At 37.4% G+C, this 17,024-nt stretch overlaps 1 protein-coding gene across 1 annotated transcript in view; it reads right to left on the reverse strand.

Moving 5' to 3' along the window:
* The window catches only part of LOC107757651 (ephrin type-A receptor 6-like), a 112,327-nt gene that overhangs the window by 7,764 nt on the left and 87,539 nt on the right, over positions 1-17,024 (reverse strand). Inside the window, exons 6-12 of the mRNA XM_016575209.1 lie at positions 5,905-6,029; positions 5,452-5,614; positions 4,949-5,057; positions 3,985-4,055; positions 3,757-3,882; positions 3,072-3,257; positions 1,803-1,864 (exon numbers count right to left, since the gene is read on the reverse strand). Coding sequence (XP_016430695.1) covers positions 1,803-1,864; positions 3,072-3,257; positions 3,757-3,882; positions 3,985-4,055; positions 4,949-5,057; positions 5,452-5,614; positions 5,905-6,029 — 842 coding nt within the window. The remainder of the gene's footprint in view (positions 1-1,802; positions 1,865-3,071; positions 3,258-3,756; positions 3,883-3,984; positions 4,056-4,948; positions 5,058-5,451; positions 5,615-5,904; positions 6,030-17,024) is intronic.

A 17,024-nucleotide genomic window follows, 5' to 3' on the forward strand; every position in this document is an offset into this window, starting at 1 on the left:
CACTACATTACATTGTTAGTGGATCTACTGGTAACACTTTATTTTAAGATCTCTTAACTAGTTGCTTTTTAGCATGCATATTACTAGAATGTTAGCCATTTATTAGTAGTAATTAAGCACATATTAATTCCTTATTCTGCATGACCTTATTCTACATCCCTAATCCTACCCAATACCTAAACGTAACAACTACCTTACTAGCTATTAATAAGCAGCAAATTAGGAATGTATTGAGGAAAAAGTCGTAGTTAATAGTGAATAAGTGTTTCCTATTCTAAAGTGTTACCAATCTACTATATACAGTAACCAATGTAGTCCAATTCCTGAACTAATGACTTGTATAAGTTTTTTTTTTTTTTATCTAGAGAGAACAGTTTAGTTACAAATGACTTTGAGTCCAATTGATGACTTTGAACAATATTTAAAGACTTCATGGCTTTTCCAGTTTGAGATTTACTGGATAAGATTTTTTAAAACAATTTTTTACTCACCATTTCTACCTTACAAAATATTTTAGAGCTTGGCACAGCTTGGTAAACAAACATGTATTAAATGAATTAGATAAGAAATATCAGACACACTTTATTTTAAGGTCCAATTCTTGCTATTAACAAACCATTAACTACGACTTTTACCTCAATAAACTCCTAATTTGCTGCTTAATAATAATTAGTACGGTAGTTGTTGAGATTAGGTATTGAGTAGGATTAGGGATGTAGAATATGGTCATGCAGAATATGTGCTTTATAAGTACTAAAAAACAGCCAATATGTTAAAGGGTTAGTTCACCCAAAAATTCTGTCATTAATTACTCACCCTCATGTCGTTCCAAACCCGCAAGACCTCCGTTCATCTTCGGAAAACAAATTAAGATATTTTTGATGCATCGTGAGAGCTCTCTGACCCGCCATAGATGTCTATGACATCAGGGGTTCAACCGCAATTTTACGAAGCTACGAGAATACCTTTTTTGTGCAAAAAGAAAAAAAAATACTTTATTCAACAATTCTCCAATATGCTGTTCTGTGTTAGCTGCGCCACGCGGATACGTTGTTTTCGTTCAAATCAAAGCGTAAGTACAACATAGAAAAAGTATCCGGCGTGACGCAGCTGACACAAACCAGCATACGCCTTTTACGTTCAGTGGATACGCTCCAAAATGGCACCAGGGTGATGCGGAGGAGACAAATTTAATAAAGTCGTTATTTTTTTTTCTTTTGCGCACAAAAAGTATTCTCGTAGCTTCTACAATTATGGTTGAACCCCTGATGTCACATGGATTACTTTAACGATCTCCTTGCTATGTTTCTGGACCTTGATCGTGTAAGGATCCTTGCCGTCTATAGAGGGTCAGAGAGCTCTCAGATTCCATCAAAAATACCTTAATTTGAGTTCTGAAGATGAACGAAGGTCTTACGGGTTTGGAACAACATGAGGGTGAGTAATTAATGAAAGAATTTTCATTTTTGGGTAAACTGTCCCTTTAAAAATAGGCTTGCTAATAAGCAACTAGTTAATTGGTCCCTATACTAAAGTATTACCAAAATATCTTAATTTTTAGTCATTTTGGATTATTTTATTGCTTGTTTTTTGTTTGCTGCAGACCCCAAATGGACCCCAGCCCCCTGGTTGAGAACCACTGTTTTAGACTGTCACACCGCATGACATGTCAACTTTCTGAAAGCATTTCATATCAACTATCGATCTGCTGGCAAATTACAAAATGCTCTCTCTGGATAGGTCATGTTTATGAGCAATGTCAGGTGTGGTGTGCCATATTAATGAATTGAGTTCTTGTATACCCTCAGAAAAGAGTCCAAGGAGCCATTCTCCATGTATTCCACCACTATCATTACAGGCCGACCTACAAAGAGGAAAACAGGACACCTGTAAGTAATGGACTAGGTTATACAGAAAGAAACAGAGGGAAATGGGACAGACATTGCCACATTACTCGACTGTGTCTTTGCATGACTACAAGTCAAACCCAAAAGTTCACTTTTTCCTTCATTATCAGTGCTTAGTTTCTATGAAATTAGTGTATAATGTTGCTACAGTAACATCTGTAGTACCTCTATCATTTTAATTCACTTCTCCAAACAGCCTTGGTTAATCTATAGAAGCATGGTAGTTCCAAATAGATGAAAGACATGACATAACTCTAGAATCATACACTGAGAGTTTTTTGTTTCTTCTTTTTTTTCTGGAGGTTGCAGGTAGTTTGATTTATAGCGTGAAATCAGTGATTGTCTGCATGTCAGACCGAAGCTGTGAGTGTATCAAACTTGGCGGAGAAACACGTTTGTTTCTTGCAGAGAGAATGATCCAAGTTATTCTGTAATCAGTTTCATTCAGACAATTCGCATCTTCAATGATCAATAGCAATACTTCACGATGTCCTTATCTGTTTTATTTATGCATTTATTTGTTTATGCCCTGCCATGCTATTCAGACAGAGTTGCATTAAACTCATTACTGAAGGGTATTACATTACTGTTCAAAAGTTTAGGCTAAGTAACACTTTTTTTTAAAAGAAATTATAACTTTTATTCAGTAAGGATGCATTAATTGATCAATTGATCAAAAAGTAATAATACTACTTTTTTAAATAAATGCTGTTCTTTTGAACGTTCTATTCATCAAATAATCATGAAAGAAAAAAAGTATTATGGATTCCATAAAAAAATATTAAACTGATTGATACTTGAAAACATTGATACTCAGAAATGTTTCTCAAGCAGAAAATCAACATATTAGAATGATTTCTGAACGATCATTAGACACTGAAGTCTGGAGTAATGGCTGCTGAAAATTCAGCTTTGCCATCACAGGAATCAATTAAATTTTAAAACATATTCAAATTCATAAAAGTTATTTTAAATTGTAATAATAATTCACATTATTACTGTTTTTACTGTATTATGATCAAATAAATGCAACCTCTGTGAGCATACAAGACTTCTTTCAAAAAAGATCTGGCTGACCTCAGACATTTGAATGGTTTTATCATGGATATATTATACAGCTGTTTAAATCTTCAGAAGGCAAAAAGAAAGCAAAACGTTTCTTACTCTTTGTAACCACACCCTCCAGTCTGATGATGTTAGGATTATCAAACTGTCCCATGATGCTCGCCTCTCGCAGGAAATCCCGTCTCTGGCGCTCAGTGTATCCCCCCTTCAGAGTCTTTATAGCCACAGGAATTTCCTTTTTTCCTGGGATACGGAGCCGGCCACTGCACACCTCCCCAAACTCGCCTGCAGAATACACTCGAGTCCATATTCACTGTCATAACATTTAGGGTTACTGCTTGCATTTGTATTTACTAAACACTAGGTGGCAGTCAAACTATATCAAAGTTCACAAGTCTCTTTACAAGGGTTCTCCTTGTGGCAATTATTTCACATTGAATTATTTCCTACTTATCTCACTGAAGATTAGATTCTAATAATTTTGTCTTCTGAGAATAACAAAGTGATTTTTCAGAGAGGCATTTAAGAGCTTAACTGTGAAAATGATCTGAAATATATTTTAATTCGACACATAAGAGAAACCAGAGCCTAGATCTAGAGACTAAAGGAGAGAAGAAATCTGAAGCAGTTTTTTTTTTTTACATTTTTGAAGAACTTTATCTTCTAACCAATTTATTTTTAACTCATGACACACTTTCATTTTATATCTTGCTGCAGAAATAGCAGGAGTAGATTATGGGCTACTGAGTATCAAACTGAAGTGAGCTATAAAAAGAGCTCTGACCTGCTCCGATGACTCTTTCAATTCGGATACGATATGGATCGATTTCCTTGGCAAACTCATGAACGGCCTGTGAGGGGTCCTCGTAAGTGTCCGGGTCAATGTAAGTCTTTAATCCTGGGAATGGCACTATAAAAACATGTCAAAGGTTGAAATCTGTATTTTTTTTCTCCTGAATACATTTAAAATATGAATATACAGTATGTGAGTGAGTGTGTTAAGGTCTCATACCATGCCCATTTTGATACTGTGTTCTTTTTTTGTCTTCTGACTTTATCTTAGATTTTATGTACCACTGACACCTGTTCAAATAAAAAGAAATGTAATTGATCAATGGTTTTGTTGATGTACGTTACATAACACAATTAGAGACTTCAGCGCTGTCCATGGTTCTGAAGCCAGTGTCCCTGTAACCAGAAAGACTCAAGACACATGGCTGAACAGCCCCTCAAATGTTGAAATTAAAATAATGCTCCTCCAGGGAAAACAACTCAAGAGTGTTTAATTGTAAATTAATTTCTTTTTTTCGAGAAATTAAGACACTGATTCTGTCCGTCATCAAGAGCTCTTGATTTATTTGAGAGCTGCTCACAACAGCCTCCCTGCAAATCTGCACAAGCAGCTGAACACGGTGCCATCAGCCCCTGCAGCTGTGCGAGGATGTGATGGCACAGGGGCTGGCTGAGTGAGGTTTCACACAGCGTGCTGCACATGCTGATATTGCGAATCGCAGGACTGTGTGGCATGTTTAAGCTTGCTGTCAGTCTCACAGCAGGCCATTTCATGGCAGCAGACACGGCCGCGGCCGGGAGGCTGCAGCATTCCGACTAATCAGGCAGCGACATGGCTCAGCCAATCGGAAAATAGGAAGGTGCTCCGTGGGCAACAGGCCTATTAGGAGATGGATGGATAAGCAAGGAGCTAAATTAAGGGTAAATGAGTGAATGAAAGAAAAGACATATCCATGACATCCACAAACAGACAGACAGACAGACAGAGATAGATAGATAGATAGATAGATAGAAAAACAGACAGACAGATATATAGATAGATAGATAGAAAAACAGACAGACAGACAGACAGATAGATAGATAGATAGATAGATAGATAGATAGCAAATGCATATAAACACAACATCTGTTCATCTATCCTGGAGCATATTTACCTGCCCTCTTATTATTTGCTCCCTTATTACCTGCCAGTGATGAGAAGGAAGAGGGTGAGAATGACGAGGAGAGAGAAGCCCCCCACTGTGGCTGTAACAATCACCAACACCTGGCCCTGATCAGCTGCCTCCTCAGAGTCTGACATAGTGAAAGTATGTGTGTGTGTGCACATGAAAGAGCAAGAGAGGGAGAAAGAAAGAGAAAGAAGCACAAAACAATGAAGTCACTTTCAAGTTTACATTCGGTCGGTCAGTGGGGCTTCTATCAGTCTCAGAAATAGATTTAATGCCAGGAGAATGGTTGGTGGGTCTTTAAATACATACGGTGCACTAAGATAAGCCAAAAAGCAGAACTGAAATCACACAGCACTGAAGTCAATCACAATAAACATATAATGTTCCCTTCTAACATCTGTTTAAAACTCTACTCATGTCGTTGACATGGTATGACCACCATCTCAGAAAATTGAGCACAACTACAGTGTTTTAGGCTAACAGCTATTGAAATGGGGCATTTTTAGAGAAACCCTTACTCTCGTCTCCTGTGGCGAACTCAAAGTTGGGGCTGTAACTGCTGTAGCCGGCGAGGGTACGAGCACGCACGTGGAAAGCGTAAACCGTGGAGGGCTTTAGTCCGGCCACTATCACGCTCGGAGACTTCGTACGTGTAGAGGAGTAACTTAACTGTTCCTGTTCCTATAAATATAAAGGTAGAAAGAAAACAAGATTCTTCATTTAGCATACTGTTCATTATGTAACGGATGTTTTCAGTTTTAAGGCATCTTTACACATCTGAGTTTAGGCTGCTCTTCGCCTACTCAAAATTATGATAAATAAAGACAATAATGACACATACAGATCTGAGTAAAGTATGCCAGCAATAAAGTAAAGTATAAGTAAAGTATACGGATATAATTGATGTGTAAATGCATTTAAGCCACCTCTGAGAAGCTTTTAATGATTTAAAAACGAAGCTGGTGAGTAACCTTTTCATAATACTTGATCTCGTAGTCCAGGATGACAGCATGCGGCTGCTCAGTTTCCTGCCAGGAGAGGGCGATACTACTTTGAGATGCCCAGTCTTTTCTCACCACACCTACCAGAGACGGACCTGAAAGGCAAAAACAATTAGTTAGTGATGGTGAAAAGTTATGTCTGATGCAATGAGGGTTTCAATATGTACTGAAAATAGGTAAGCTTTTCTTAACAGGTCACTTTACTGCCATCTAGTGCTTGAAATGATAAACAGCACCTACAAACCATTGTCCCAAAACACCTGGTTTTACAATATGCTACTTAGAAATAAGCTTTAATATGCTTAGGTGTTTTGTCAGTAATGCCATTATATATTAATCAAGGTTGTAAATTGATTAATAAAAAATCACTGAATTGGCTTACACTTTATTTTAAGGTGTCCTTGTTACAGTGTAATTATACATTTAAGTATTGAGTAATATTAAATAACTACATGTACTTACTATATGGTTAGGGTTAGGATTAGGGTTTGGCTTTGGGCTACTTGCATGTATTTATGCATAATTTATTGTTATTATAATAGTTAGTACATGTAACGTGTATCAAGGTTACACACCTTAAAATAAAGTGTTACCCAGAATTGGAAATAAATCACAATTCATCATTGTTTGTGTACCCTCTTCTATTATTATTTATTCTTCTTTTTCACCTTCTTTTTATTTGCATACCATTGTACTTTTATTTAGCATTGTACTTATATATTTAGTTATTCTTGTTCTTAAATCACATATTGATGCAGTTACTTTTTGTGGTTTTTGAGCTGAAAAAGAAAAGAATAGAAAAGCTTTGGACATTATAACACCTGTGCTGGCAAAAGCAATTAAACTCTGAAACTGTGTTTCCATTTAAGTGATTTTTTTTTTTAACACAATTGGCTTTGAAATCTTGAACATCATTGTAATTAGTCAGCTCTGCTTATGCTATGCTATGTGAAGATAATGCACTCAGTCATGGCTCAGTCAGGTGGAAGAACCCAAGAAAAACACAAGGAAAATCCATTAAGGATCTGCATCTGAGGCCATTTACAATTAGCACAATTAGTGAAGTCTACAAGCCATTGCACTTTAGATGACGGTTCGTGTACATGAACACATAAACGATCATATACACCACAAAAACTGTTTGCTGCTGCTTTCTAATACTGTACACTTCAACAAACCATTTCGCTTTTTTCTCCCCTTTCACCTCAGCGACTAAAATGACGCCCACAGGTAGGTGGAGTCGATCTCTAATTGAATCCTGGAGCAGATTAAAATAGTGGGTGAATGGCATTAGCCTGACTGATTGAATTTCTCCCAGGTAAATATTCACTCTGGAAGCCCACTGAGACTGCCAGCACGGTAATCACTACCTCTGTCAAAGTAATCAATCTCTCACTGTTAAAACAGCTGGGAAAATATAAGGGGTGGACAGGGAATGGGAGGCTTTTAGGTACAGAAAGTTGCAGAGAGAGAGAGGATTTGGGCAGCCGGTAAACAGCAGAGAGCAGCGCTCAGAGATGTGCAGCATTGGGCGGCACTGCCTGAGGTCCTGTGGGATATCAGCGAAAGTGATTTGGAGAGAAAATAAGAGAATAAGACATCGGTTTTGCTAGGGTTACCACCTGTGACACAATCTCTGTCTCTGTCAGTCTTTCTCGGTAACCACAAGGGCTTTATCTAAAAGTGCGATGCTGTCTATCTTCCATCTACTACGTCTCTGCAAATTTGCTGTGTGGAAGATATATTGGAACGGTGTTTGATGAGACCCCCATGTTGTTTGTCTGACTTGACTCAGCACGGCGGGAGACGCCACGCGCTGAATCTCTCTCATGAGAGGCAGCTCATCTTTTATTGAGAGAGGACGGCCCGCGCAGCTCGTGACATCTGACTACTTTAGGAAGAGACTCGCATGAGGAAGAGACTCGCAGGTTTGCACAGAAAGTAGAGTGACCGTAGAGAACAGGCAGCACCTTAATAAATGATGAAGCCTCATCATGTCGCTATTTACAGAGGTAGAGATTGATTTCAGAATGAAATATTACACAGGAAGGGAGAGGGCAAAAAAGTATTTTTTTCTGATTCTCTGACTGCCTGACCTTAGCTCGGGTTGTCAGCTGGTGAAAGGGCAGGAGGCTGAACTTGGTTGGATAAACAAAATGACATTATGACTCATAACAGACCCAGTGAAGGACAGCTGGGGAGTTAGTTCACGATTTATTCAATATTTATCTGTCTTAAATCTTTAATGGCACATTGGACAATCAGTCGGAGATTATTTTGTATCACATGCACTACCGTTAAAAAATATAGGGTCATTTTTTTAGACTTTTATTTAATATTTTACTCAGTAAGAAAACTTTCAATTGGTCAAAAGTGACAGTAAAAGCATTTATAATGTTACAAACCATTTATATTTTAAATTAATTTGGTTCTTTTGAACATTCTATTCATAAAAGAATCTTAAAAAAAATGCATCAAGGATTCCTTAAAAACTAATAAACTGTTTTCAAGATAATAATCAGAAATGTTTCTTGAGCAGCAAATCAACATAATAGAATGACATCTGAATGATCATATTACACTGAAGACTGAAGTAGTGGCTGCTGAAAATTTGCATCACATGAAATTTCAACATACATTACAAAAGAGTAAAAAGTTTTACTGTATTTTTGATTGAATAAATGCAGTCTTAGACTTTGCATTAAATACATTAATATATTTAATATATTTAATGTTAAAAAATTTATGTATTAATGTACATACAAAAAAAATGAATTTCAGTAAGTGAAACAGATGTTAATTCAGTAATCATTCTAAAGAATTCAGTTCAAGAAATAATTCATCAGACTGATCTAATCTGCTGCTAAGCTTCTTTTTGATTTTTCCCCCCCATTTTTGCGGTACATTTTGTTTTTTAACATAATTACTTTCAGTTTACGTAATTTAGTTTACTTTTGGGTTATTTTGTGACTTTTTATTGAAAAACAGTAAATCAAACTAGATTTCAACATGTCTGCAACTTTCAAGATTACTGCTAGGCCAGGATTCTGAAGTACTCACAAAGTTCTGATGCCATTTCTGACAAAAACATGAGCATTTTATTTGTTTCCTCAAACCACATTGTGAACAGAATTGTTATAACAGGCCTTAGTTGGTAATTAGCCTGAAGCACCAACGATCACGCAAGAAGAAACCAAAAGGAGAAACTGCAAACACAAACACATTCAAACATACACATTCAAAGCGAAGAAAAAATGAAGGCGCTTAATGTACAGTCATTATGCGGAGCTGACTTGCATTTTTATTTTAATTAGCTGTCCTGCTCCGCTTAAGGGAATCTTCCATTGACTTTCACCCCTGAATCATTCCAGACTCTTTATGGAGGCTGCACAATGCCTAAATGATGAGTTTCCCACATAATCAGCAATCATACCACTCTAGTCAAACAAACACCAAAGCCAGATTAAGGATAATTGGATGTTGCTTGTTTTCGCAGGGTGTTTTTTTAAACATCACATTCTCTCATAGAGAGTTTACCAAAATGACTGTCAGGAAATGTGGCACATAAAATCACCAAAGCCAGATTAAGGATAATTGGATGTTGCTTGTTTTCGCAGGGTGTTTTTTTAAACATCACATTCTCTCGTAGAGAGTTTACCAAAATGACTGTCAGGAAATGTGGCACATAAAAAATGTACATGCTTGTGAGCACACATACTGAACACGCAACCTAAGTTCTTGTTTTATCGATGTGGCTCTGGAGGGGACATGCAAATAGAAACTGTCCTTGCATCTACATTTCTGTGATTTCAAAGATTTCTTATAAGCATGAGAGGAAGCGAGGGAAAAAGAGAGCTCCTTTAATGCACATTTTCCTTCTATTTCCCATGGCTTGACAGATTTCACTCCCTTCCGCCCCGTCCTAGAATTATATACAAGATTAAAAAGAAAATGCTTCCCTATAGCTCCTATAATCTTCTCCTCTAAGTGTATCTCATGTAGTCCTGTTACAATAAGTGAACACACTCATCTGAGAGTGCTAAACCTGAGCTCACCCCAGCTGAGCATTAGAAATGTGTAGGTGGAGCTGTGGCATAGCAGTTAGTGCATATAGAAGAAGTAGGTTTAAATCCAGTTAATTAATTGAATCCAGCAATTTTGGAACATTGAAAATGGAACAAATTAATCATGCAAATGATCCATATGTAAATTCCATAATAAGAAATTTTACTACCATCAGAGCAATTAAAGCCTAAAGCAGCCTATTACCCTAATGTGCACAGTCAGCGGACCACCTCAACCACTTTTATTGGGAGCATTTGTTGGTTTTATCAGCAAATATATATACAAACAGTGGAGAAAACAATTTCTCACTGGAGGAAGCAATGTTATGGATAAAGGATTCATTTTAGCTGGAAGCAACGTTAAAAACCTCTTAATGATGGATTTGTTTCTATCAAACATGTGGACTGGCGTCAAGTGGATTACTTGTGGATTACTGTGATGTATTTATGAGCTGTTTGGACTCTCATTCTGACGGCACCCACTCACTGCAGTGGATCCATTGGTGAGCAAAAGATGTAATTCTAAATTTCTTGAAGAAGAAACAGACGTATCTACATCTTGGACGGCCTAAGCGGCCTGAGTACATTTTCAGCAAATTTTCATCAAGCTTTACAGTGTAAAACAGAGTTTAAACATGTGACGTGTGTTTACAGCAGCTGAGGTTCTATCTGTCTTGCAGTGAATGAGTTTACCAGGTGCTCTGAGAGAGGGAAGATCCGACACAGAGTTTGACAAGGCCACGTTTGATTTGTTCTCTGCAATGAAAACAACTCCAATTCAGATTCAAGTAGGTTTAAATCCAGTTAATTAATTGAATCCAGCAATTTTAACACATATATATGGAATAAAAATGGAACAAATTAATCATGCAAATGATCCATATGTAAATTCCATAATAAGAAATTTTACTACCATCAGAGCAATTAAAGCCTAAAGTAGCCTATTACCCTAATGTGCACAGTCAGCGGACCACCTCAACCACTTTTATTGGGAGCATTTGTTGGTTTTATCAGCAAATATATATACAAACAGTGGAGAAAACAATTTCTCACTGGAGGAAGCAATGTTATGGATAAAGGATTCATTTTAGCTGGAAGCAACGTTAAAAACCTCTTAATGATGGATTTGTTTCTATCAAACATGTGGACTGGCGTCAAGTGGATTACTTGTGGATTACTGTGATGTATTTATGAGCTGTTTGGACTCTCATTCTGACGGCACCCACTCACTGCAGTGGATCCATTGGTGAGCAAAAGATGTAATTCTAAATTTCTTGAAGAAGAAACAGACGTATCTACATCTTGGACGGCCTAAGCGGCCTGAGTACATTTTCAGCAAATTTTCATCAAGCTTTACAGTGTAAAACAGAGTTTAAACATGTGACATGTGTGTTTACAGCAGCTGAGGTTCTATCTGTCTTGCAGTGAATGAGTTTACCAGGTGCTCTGAGAGAGGGAAGATCCGACACAGAGTTTGACAAGGCCACGTTTGATTTGTTCTCTGCAATGAAAACAACTCCAATTCAGATTCAGAGATGAATAATGAGAGACGTTCAAGTATTTGTCTAAACACACTCAAAAATCATCCACCCCCAGATACACATGCACGTCTCTCAGAGGCTCACAAACAGCAGCAATTAACTGGCGAATGAAGCAGCTGCAGTAAATATGCAGTCGATACGACAGAACTCGGGCTGAGTGCAGGCCGATACATGTAATTGCAAACACATGCGAGATGTGCAGACGCTTATTCTTTCTTTTATGACTGTGTGTGTGGATGCATGGGTCTGTATATGTTTATTGAGTGTGTAAGGGAAGTATAAGAGTCTGTGTTTGTGTGTTTGCATGATTTGAGAGTCTATACATGGGCCAGTCGGTATTCAATTCAATTAAACTGGCTTTTTGGTAAACGCAGTGAGGTATTAATGCATCGAACACAAGCAGTTTGAGCTGAAGGGAGTTGGGTCATCATAATCAATACTAATTCACTCTTTTATAGTTCAAGGGTAATTAACAAGCTACAGTGAATTAGCGCTCCACCTCTGTCTCGTCACGCTTACTGGCGGTGATGTATTTCAGTAGAAATGCAAAATCTGTACATTTCTCATAATAGTATGACTTGGACGAAATTGAGACACTGCAGCAGTTGTGTGAAAAACAATGTGCTTGAAAACTGAAGAGCCTATCAAAACATCAGCTCAGTTCAGCTTCTAAGCCAGCTGTAACAAGCAAAAATAAGATGAAAAGCACAAGAGAGAGGCTGGAAGTGAGTGAGAAAGTAAAAAAAAAAGGTAGATCGTCTCTAGGAATAATTGTTAATTTCCGGTAACAGATTTGTCTTGGAGTGCGGAAAAAATAGATGATATTCTGTTCCCCTCCCCTGTCCAACCAGATCTTAATTATTGCACCTATATGGGCCATTATGTGCCAACACCTGGCCTCAAGGGAAAAATTTGTACATTGCATAATTTTTCACTTTGAGCTGTTCCCACTGCCAGGAAAAATAAATAGCTAAATAAATAAATAAAATCAGAGAGACACTGAGAGAAAGAGAGAGACAGAGAAGGAAGGGGGTGGTAAAAATAACACAAATAGGCTCTCTAATCCCACTTTCTCTCTAAGACAAAACAACAAAGATTAAAAGAAAATTGCAGAAGTGCAAATACGTTCACAAAGCTAGATGTCTAGATAATAAAGAGAAAAAAGCTTAGAACACCATCCTAAGCGAACTGAGGGGAGACAATAATGACTTGAAAAACAGTGTATTCTACATTACTGTAACCGATGCAGGGTTACCGTAAACTACAGAAGAAGCAAACAAAAATGAATAATCTGTGTATTATCCAGGTAGCACTTCTTTAGCCTGCGAGGATTGATATATCATTGCAACGTACAATAATAAGAGAAGAAGAGTCCAAACAACCAGTGAAAACATCCAGTGGAAAGATCAATGTTTACAGACTAGAAAACACAGACATGTGTTTTATTCTGCTGGCAAGTCTTAGTCCTTCAAGGCCATCAATGAAAATACCTCACACAACTAAAACCAAAAATAGCTTAGGCAAAATGTTTCAGTATATGGCGATTTTGCAAGGCAATTTTGATGGAAAATCTGTGAAAATCTACACAGAAACATAACGTGTTAAAGGGTTAGTTCACCCAAAAATGAAAATTAGCCCATGAATTACTCACCCTCAAGGCATCCTAGGTGTATATGACTTTCTTCTTTCAGACAAATCCAGTCGGAGTTATATAAAAAATTGTCTTTGATCTTCCAAGCTGTTTAATGGCAGTCAGCGGGTGTTGCAGTTCATCAGTCCAAAAGAAGTGAAATAAAGTGCATCCATCCATAATAAAAAGTGCCTCACACGGCTCCGGGGGGTGAACAAAGGCCTCCTGTAGCGAATCGATGTGTTTTTGTAATAAAAATATCCATATTCAAAATGTAATAATCAATTTAATCTAGCTTGCGCTCACTGTTGTACATGGAAGCAGCTCCGGGCGGATGACATAGGACGTCGGTGTTGCGCATGCGCATGCGCTGCACAGAAGTGATGAACGCGGAAGCGCAGCGGAGAGATCAAAACAAAACAACGGTCACAAACTCGTACAAAACGAGGATTTGTAAAGAAGAATGTCGGAGGATTTCGATATAAGCCAAGAGGAGACTGGTTTTCCTTTTCTAAAGTAAGGAAGCTTTGCTTCCTTTGCTCCTGTAAACAAACTTTGGTTTTCACGAGACTTACCGGCGCATGTGCAATGCTGACATCTTACGTCATCCTCCCGGAGCTGCTTCCATGTACAACTGTTGGCGCAAGCTAGATTAAAGTGATTATTACGTTTTGAATATGGATATTTTTCTTACAAAAACACATAAATTCGCAACAGTGTGCCTTTGTTCACACCCCACCCCCCGGATTTATTTCACTTCTTTTGGACTGATGAACTGCAACTGATGAACTAACCCTCTAAGGTAATGTATTTTGATTTTAGAATGTTTCGATATTTGTGCTGGAAAACAAGACAAAATACTGAGTAAGAAAATCCCATTTTGCAATGTGAACCTTTTGAAATACTTAAATTCACTCAATATTTGTATAGCCAATATATAATCTATGGCTTTGATCATATGCATGCTTGTTTCACATTTGTTAGATCATGATAATGATGGACCATCCAAGCAGAAGTCCAGTGTCTCTGATCTTCATGACAGTGCCGAACCATCTGTTTCTGGTCCATCAAGACCATTAGAAATCTTTAGAAACCAGCATACAATCAGCAGAGTGAACACGAAACAAAACCAGAAATGGCTCAAGCAGAAACTGGATTATCGTTCCAGTCCCAACCTGGCATGGGAGTGTTTATATTTACACCTCATTTTTTGTTTGTTTTTGGTTTGTTAAGCTCTTTTTAATTCAATCTCCATCAGATAACCAGGAAATGCCTACAGGAGGCCTTTGTTCACCCCCCGGAGCGGTGTGAGGCACTTTTTTATTATGGATGCATGCGCTTTATTTAACTTCTTTTGGACTGATGAACTGCAACACCCGCTGACTGCCATTAAACAGCTTGGAAGATCAAAGTCAATATTAATATAACTCTGACTAGATTCGTCTGAAAGAAGGAAGTCATATACACCTAGGATGGCTTGAGGGTGAGTAAATAATGGGCTAATTTTCATTTTTTGGTGAACTATCCCTTTAAATTGAGCTGATAGTAAAATTGTGTTATATGTAGCTTTAAGCATTATTCATTGGTAAAACTTTAACATAAGTTTCAATTTATTAACATTAGTTAATGCTTATTTATGCCCTTGTGAAAAAGAAGTGTCCTTAATTATTTTGAATGTGCACTTGTAGTGTTCTTCTAATATTAAATCTATATTTTTAAAAAAGACTGTACTTGCAAAATTGTCACTTAAAAGAGAGAGTTTATTAACAAACTTAGGTACAATTTCAAATGACTACATTTTAATATTTTGTTGTGATCTAAATAAGTGCATTTATTTTGATTTGTTGACTTGAGTATTTATTGTTTTTGTGTTCAGTTGTATCTAGGACTATTATTTTGAAATTATTCATGGATTTTACTTTGCATTCTTCTCCCTCTAAATCATTTCCCTTGGATAATTGTGATTATCACCCTGCATGTATCTCGTTTTGTTTCTCGTTTTCCCCCTGAGTACATATAGCCCTTTGTTTCCTGAATTCTTTGTCAGTCCTTGTTTTAATATGCTTTGTTACACTATTCTGTTTTGTTTCGCTCTGCATGGTGTTTTCTTCCTTTTTTAATTTAATAAACAATCCATCACAATCCGTGACACTAAGACTATGTTAACACTGCATGAATTAATGCTTAATTCAGATTTACTGTCTCATATTGTCTGTTCACATTATTTTTTAAAACATGGTCAGTATCAGATTTGAGAGTAAAATTATCACGGTTTTCATAATTTTTCTTTAAGTTTGGTTTGAATAGAGATGCCTCCACTGACTTTTTTAGAAGCTATCTTCCATATTAACCGAATGACTAAAGAGCTACCAGTATATCTTCGGAGTGACTCCCATCAGTGCAGAATTGTGATGAATGTTGATCTAGTGACATAAAAGTCACATGAATTCTGATGACTGGTACTAATGGTACTTAATTGTATATTTATCATTACAAATGTGCAATTACAAATATATTTAAATACAATAACATACAGAACAAGTTTCAACAGAAATGACAGAAATGCATTAAATTACTTGCTTTAAAAACTTTAATAATTAAAGTTAACTGTACTACAGAACTGTACAGAAAAGTGTTACCAAATAATTAAATAATAAAATAATATTTAATAAACAAACACACAAGGTGCAGAAGGCTTGCAGAATTTTATGAATGACAGGCGTTCTAGTTTTGCAGAAATGGGTGCAGCTGCCAGTGCAGTTTCGTGTGGGCCTGCTCATGGGAAATCACACTGAAATACAAAAACATCTGAATAGGCACAAACTGAGCAGGCCACTTTCACATTTTGACAGACCAGAATCAGAAAGACGAAATCATTATGATGTCTGACAGGACTAATCTGGGCTCATTAAGTCCATAATTGCATATTAATATACCATTTTGCCAGCGATATCAGTGGGCTAGCAAATAAATCTTCATTAGAGTTTAAACAGGTGATTGCCATTTCACTCTTATGGTCTGTGTTGTTGACAGAAATTGTACAAGAATTGCAATCCATCCATCATCCTCTTAAATTCACAATGGAAAACAAAAACAGAAAGAGAGAGAGAGAAAAGAGCGAGAAAGACAGATGGCACCAAAATTGCAAGTTCTTGCGTCTTTGTTCTCCGATTCATTGACAATGCCCAGCACATATACATTAGCATTCCAGCATTCAAACAATATGTGTGCAATCACCGTCAGCCTGCCACTCACTTGCAAAGACACAGTGCAGTTAACTCTCCATTATAATGCCCTTCAGGGCAATAAGAAAGCTCTGCTCAGTCTCGAGTGCTTTGAGGGCTGCCGTGGGGGTCAGAAGTCTGGATGTCTGTCTCTGTGTTTTCTGGCGCACAGTCTCTCAAAATGGAGACAGTCACCCTAGTCTTTCCCCTTTCCCTTTTTCCTTGTATCTCTCAATCTCTCTGTCTTTCCCTGGGGGACAGTGAAGTGTCAGCATGTGTCTTTGCCCCTGCTCGTCTCAGTAAGGTCTATGGACATTTTGGCCTCAGATACATTCAAGAAGTACTCTCACCCTCTCTCTCTCTATAGTTAAATGTATTATTTCAATTATCACTGGTCAATTTTTCAGATTTTTAGGGGTTCAAGAGCATTGCGCTGAAACCTTATTGAAATTCTTAAGATTTTCAAAGATCACCATTCTGACATAAAAGTGATTTGTCAAACCAAACCATAAGACGTAGAGACCTTGAACTTTAAAGGATGGTAGTACCTATCCCGTCTACAACATCACCAAGGCTCGCCCCGATTGGCCTGATGGGGGCGCTACAGCGATCAAAGGTATGATATCGCTCC

This window comes from Sinocyclocheilus rhinocerous, unplaced genomic scaffold, assembly GCF_001515625.1.
Source record: "Sinocyclocheilus rhinocerous isolate Xijiao unplaced genomic scaffold, SAMN03320098_v1.1 scaffold1254, whole genome shotgun sequence".
NCBI lineage: Eukaryota > Metazoa > Chordata > Actinopteri > Cypriniformes > Cyprinidae > Sinocyclocheilus > Sinocyclocheilus rhinocerous.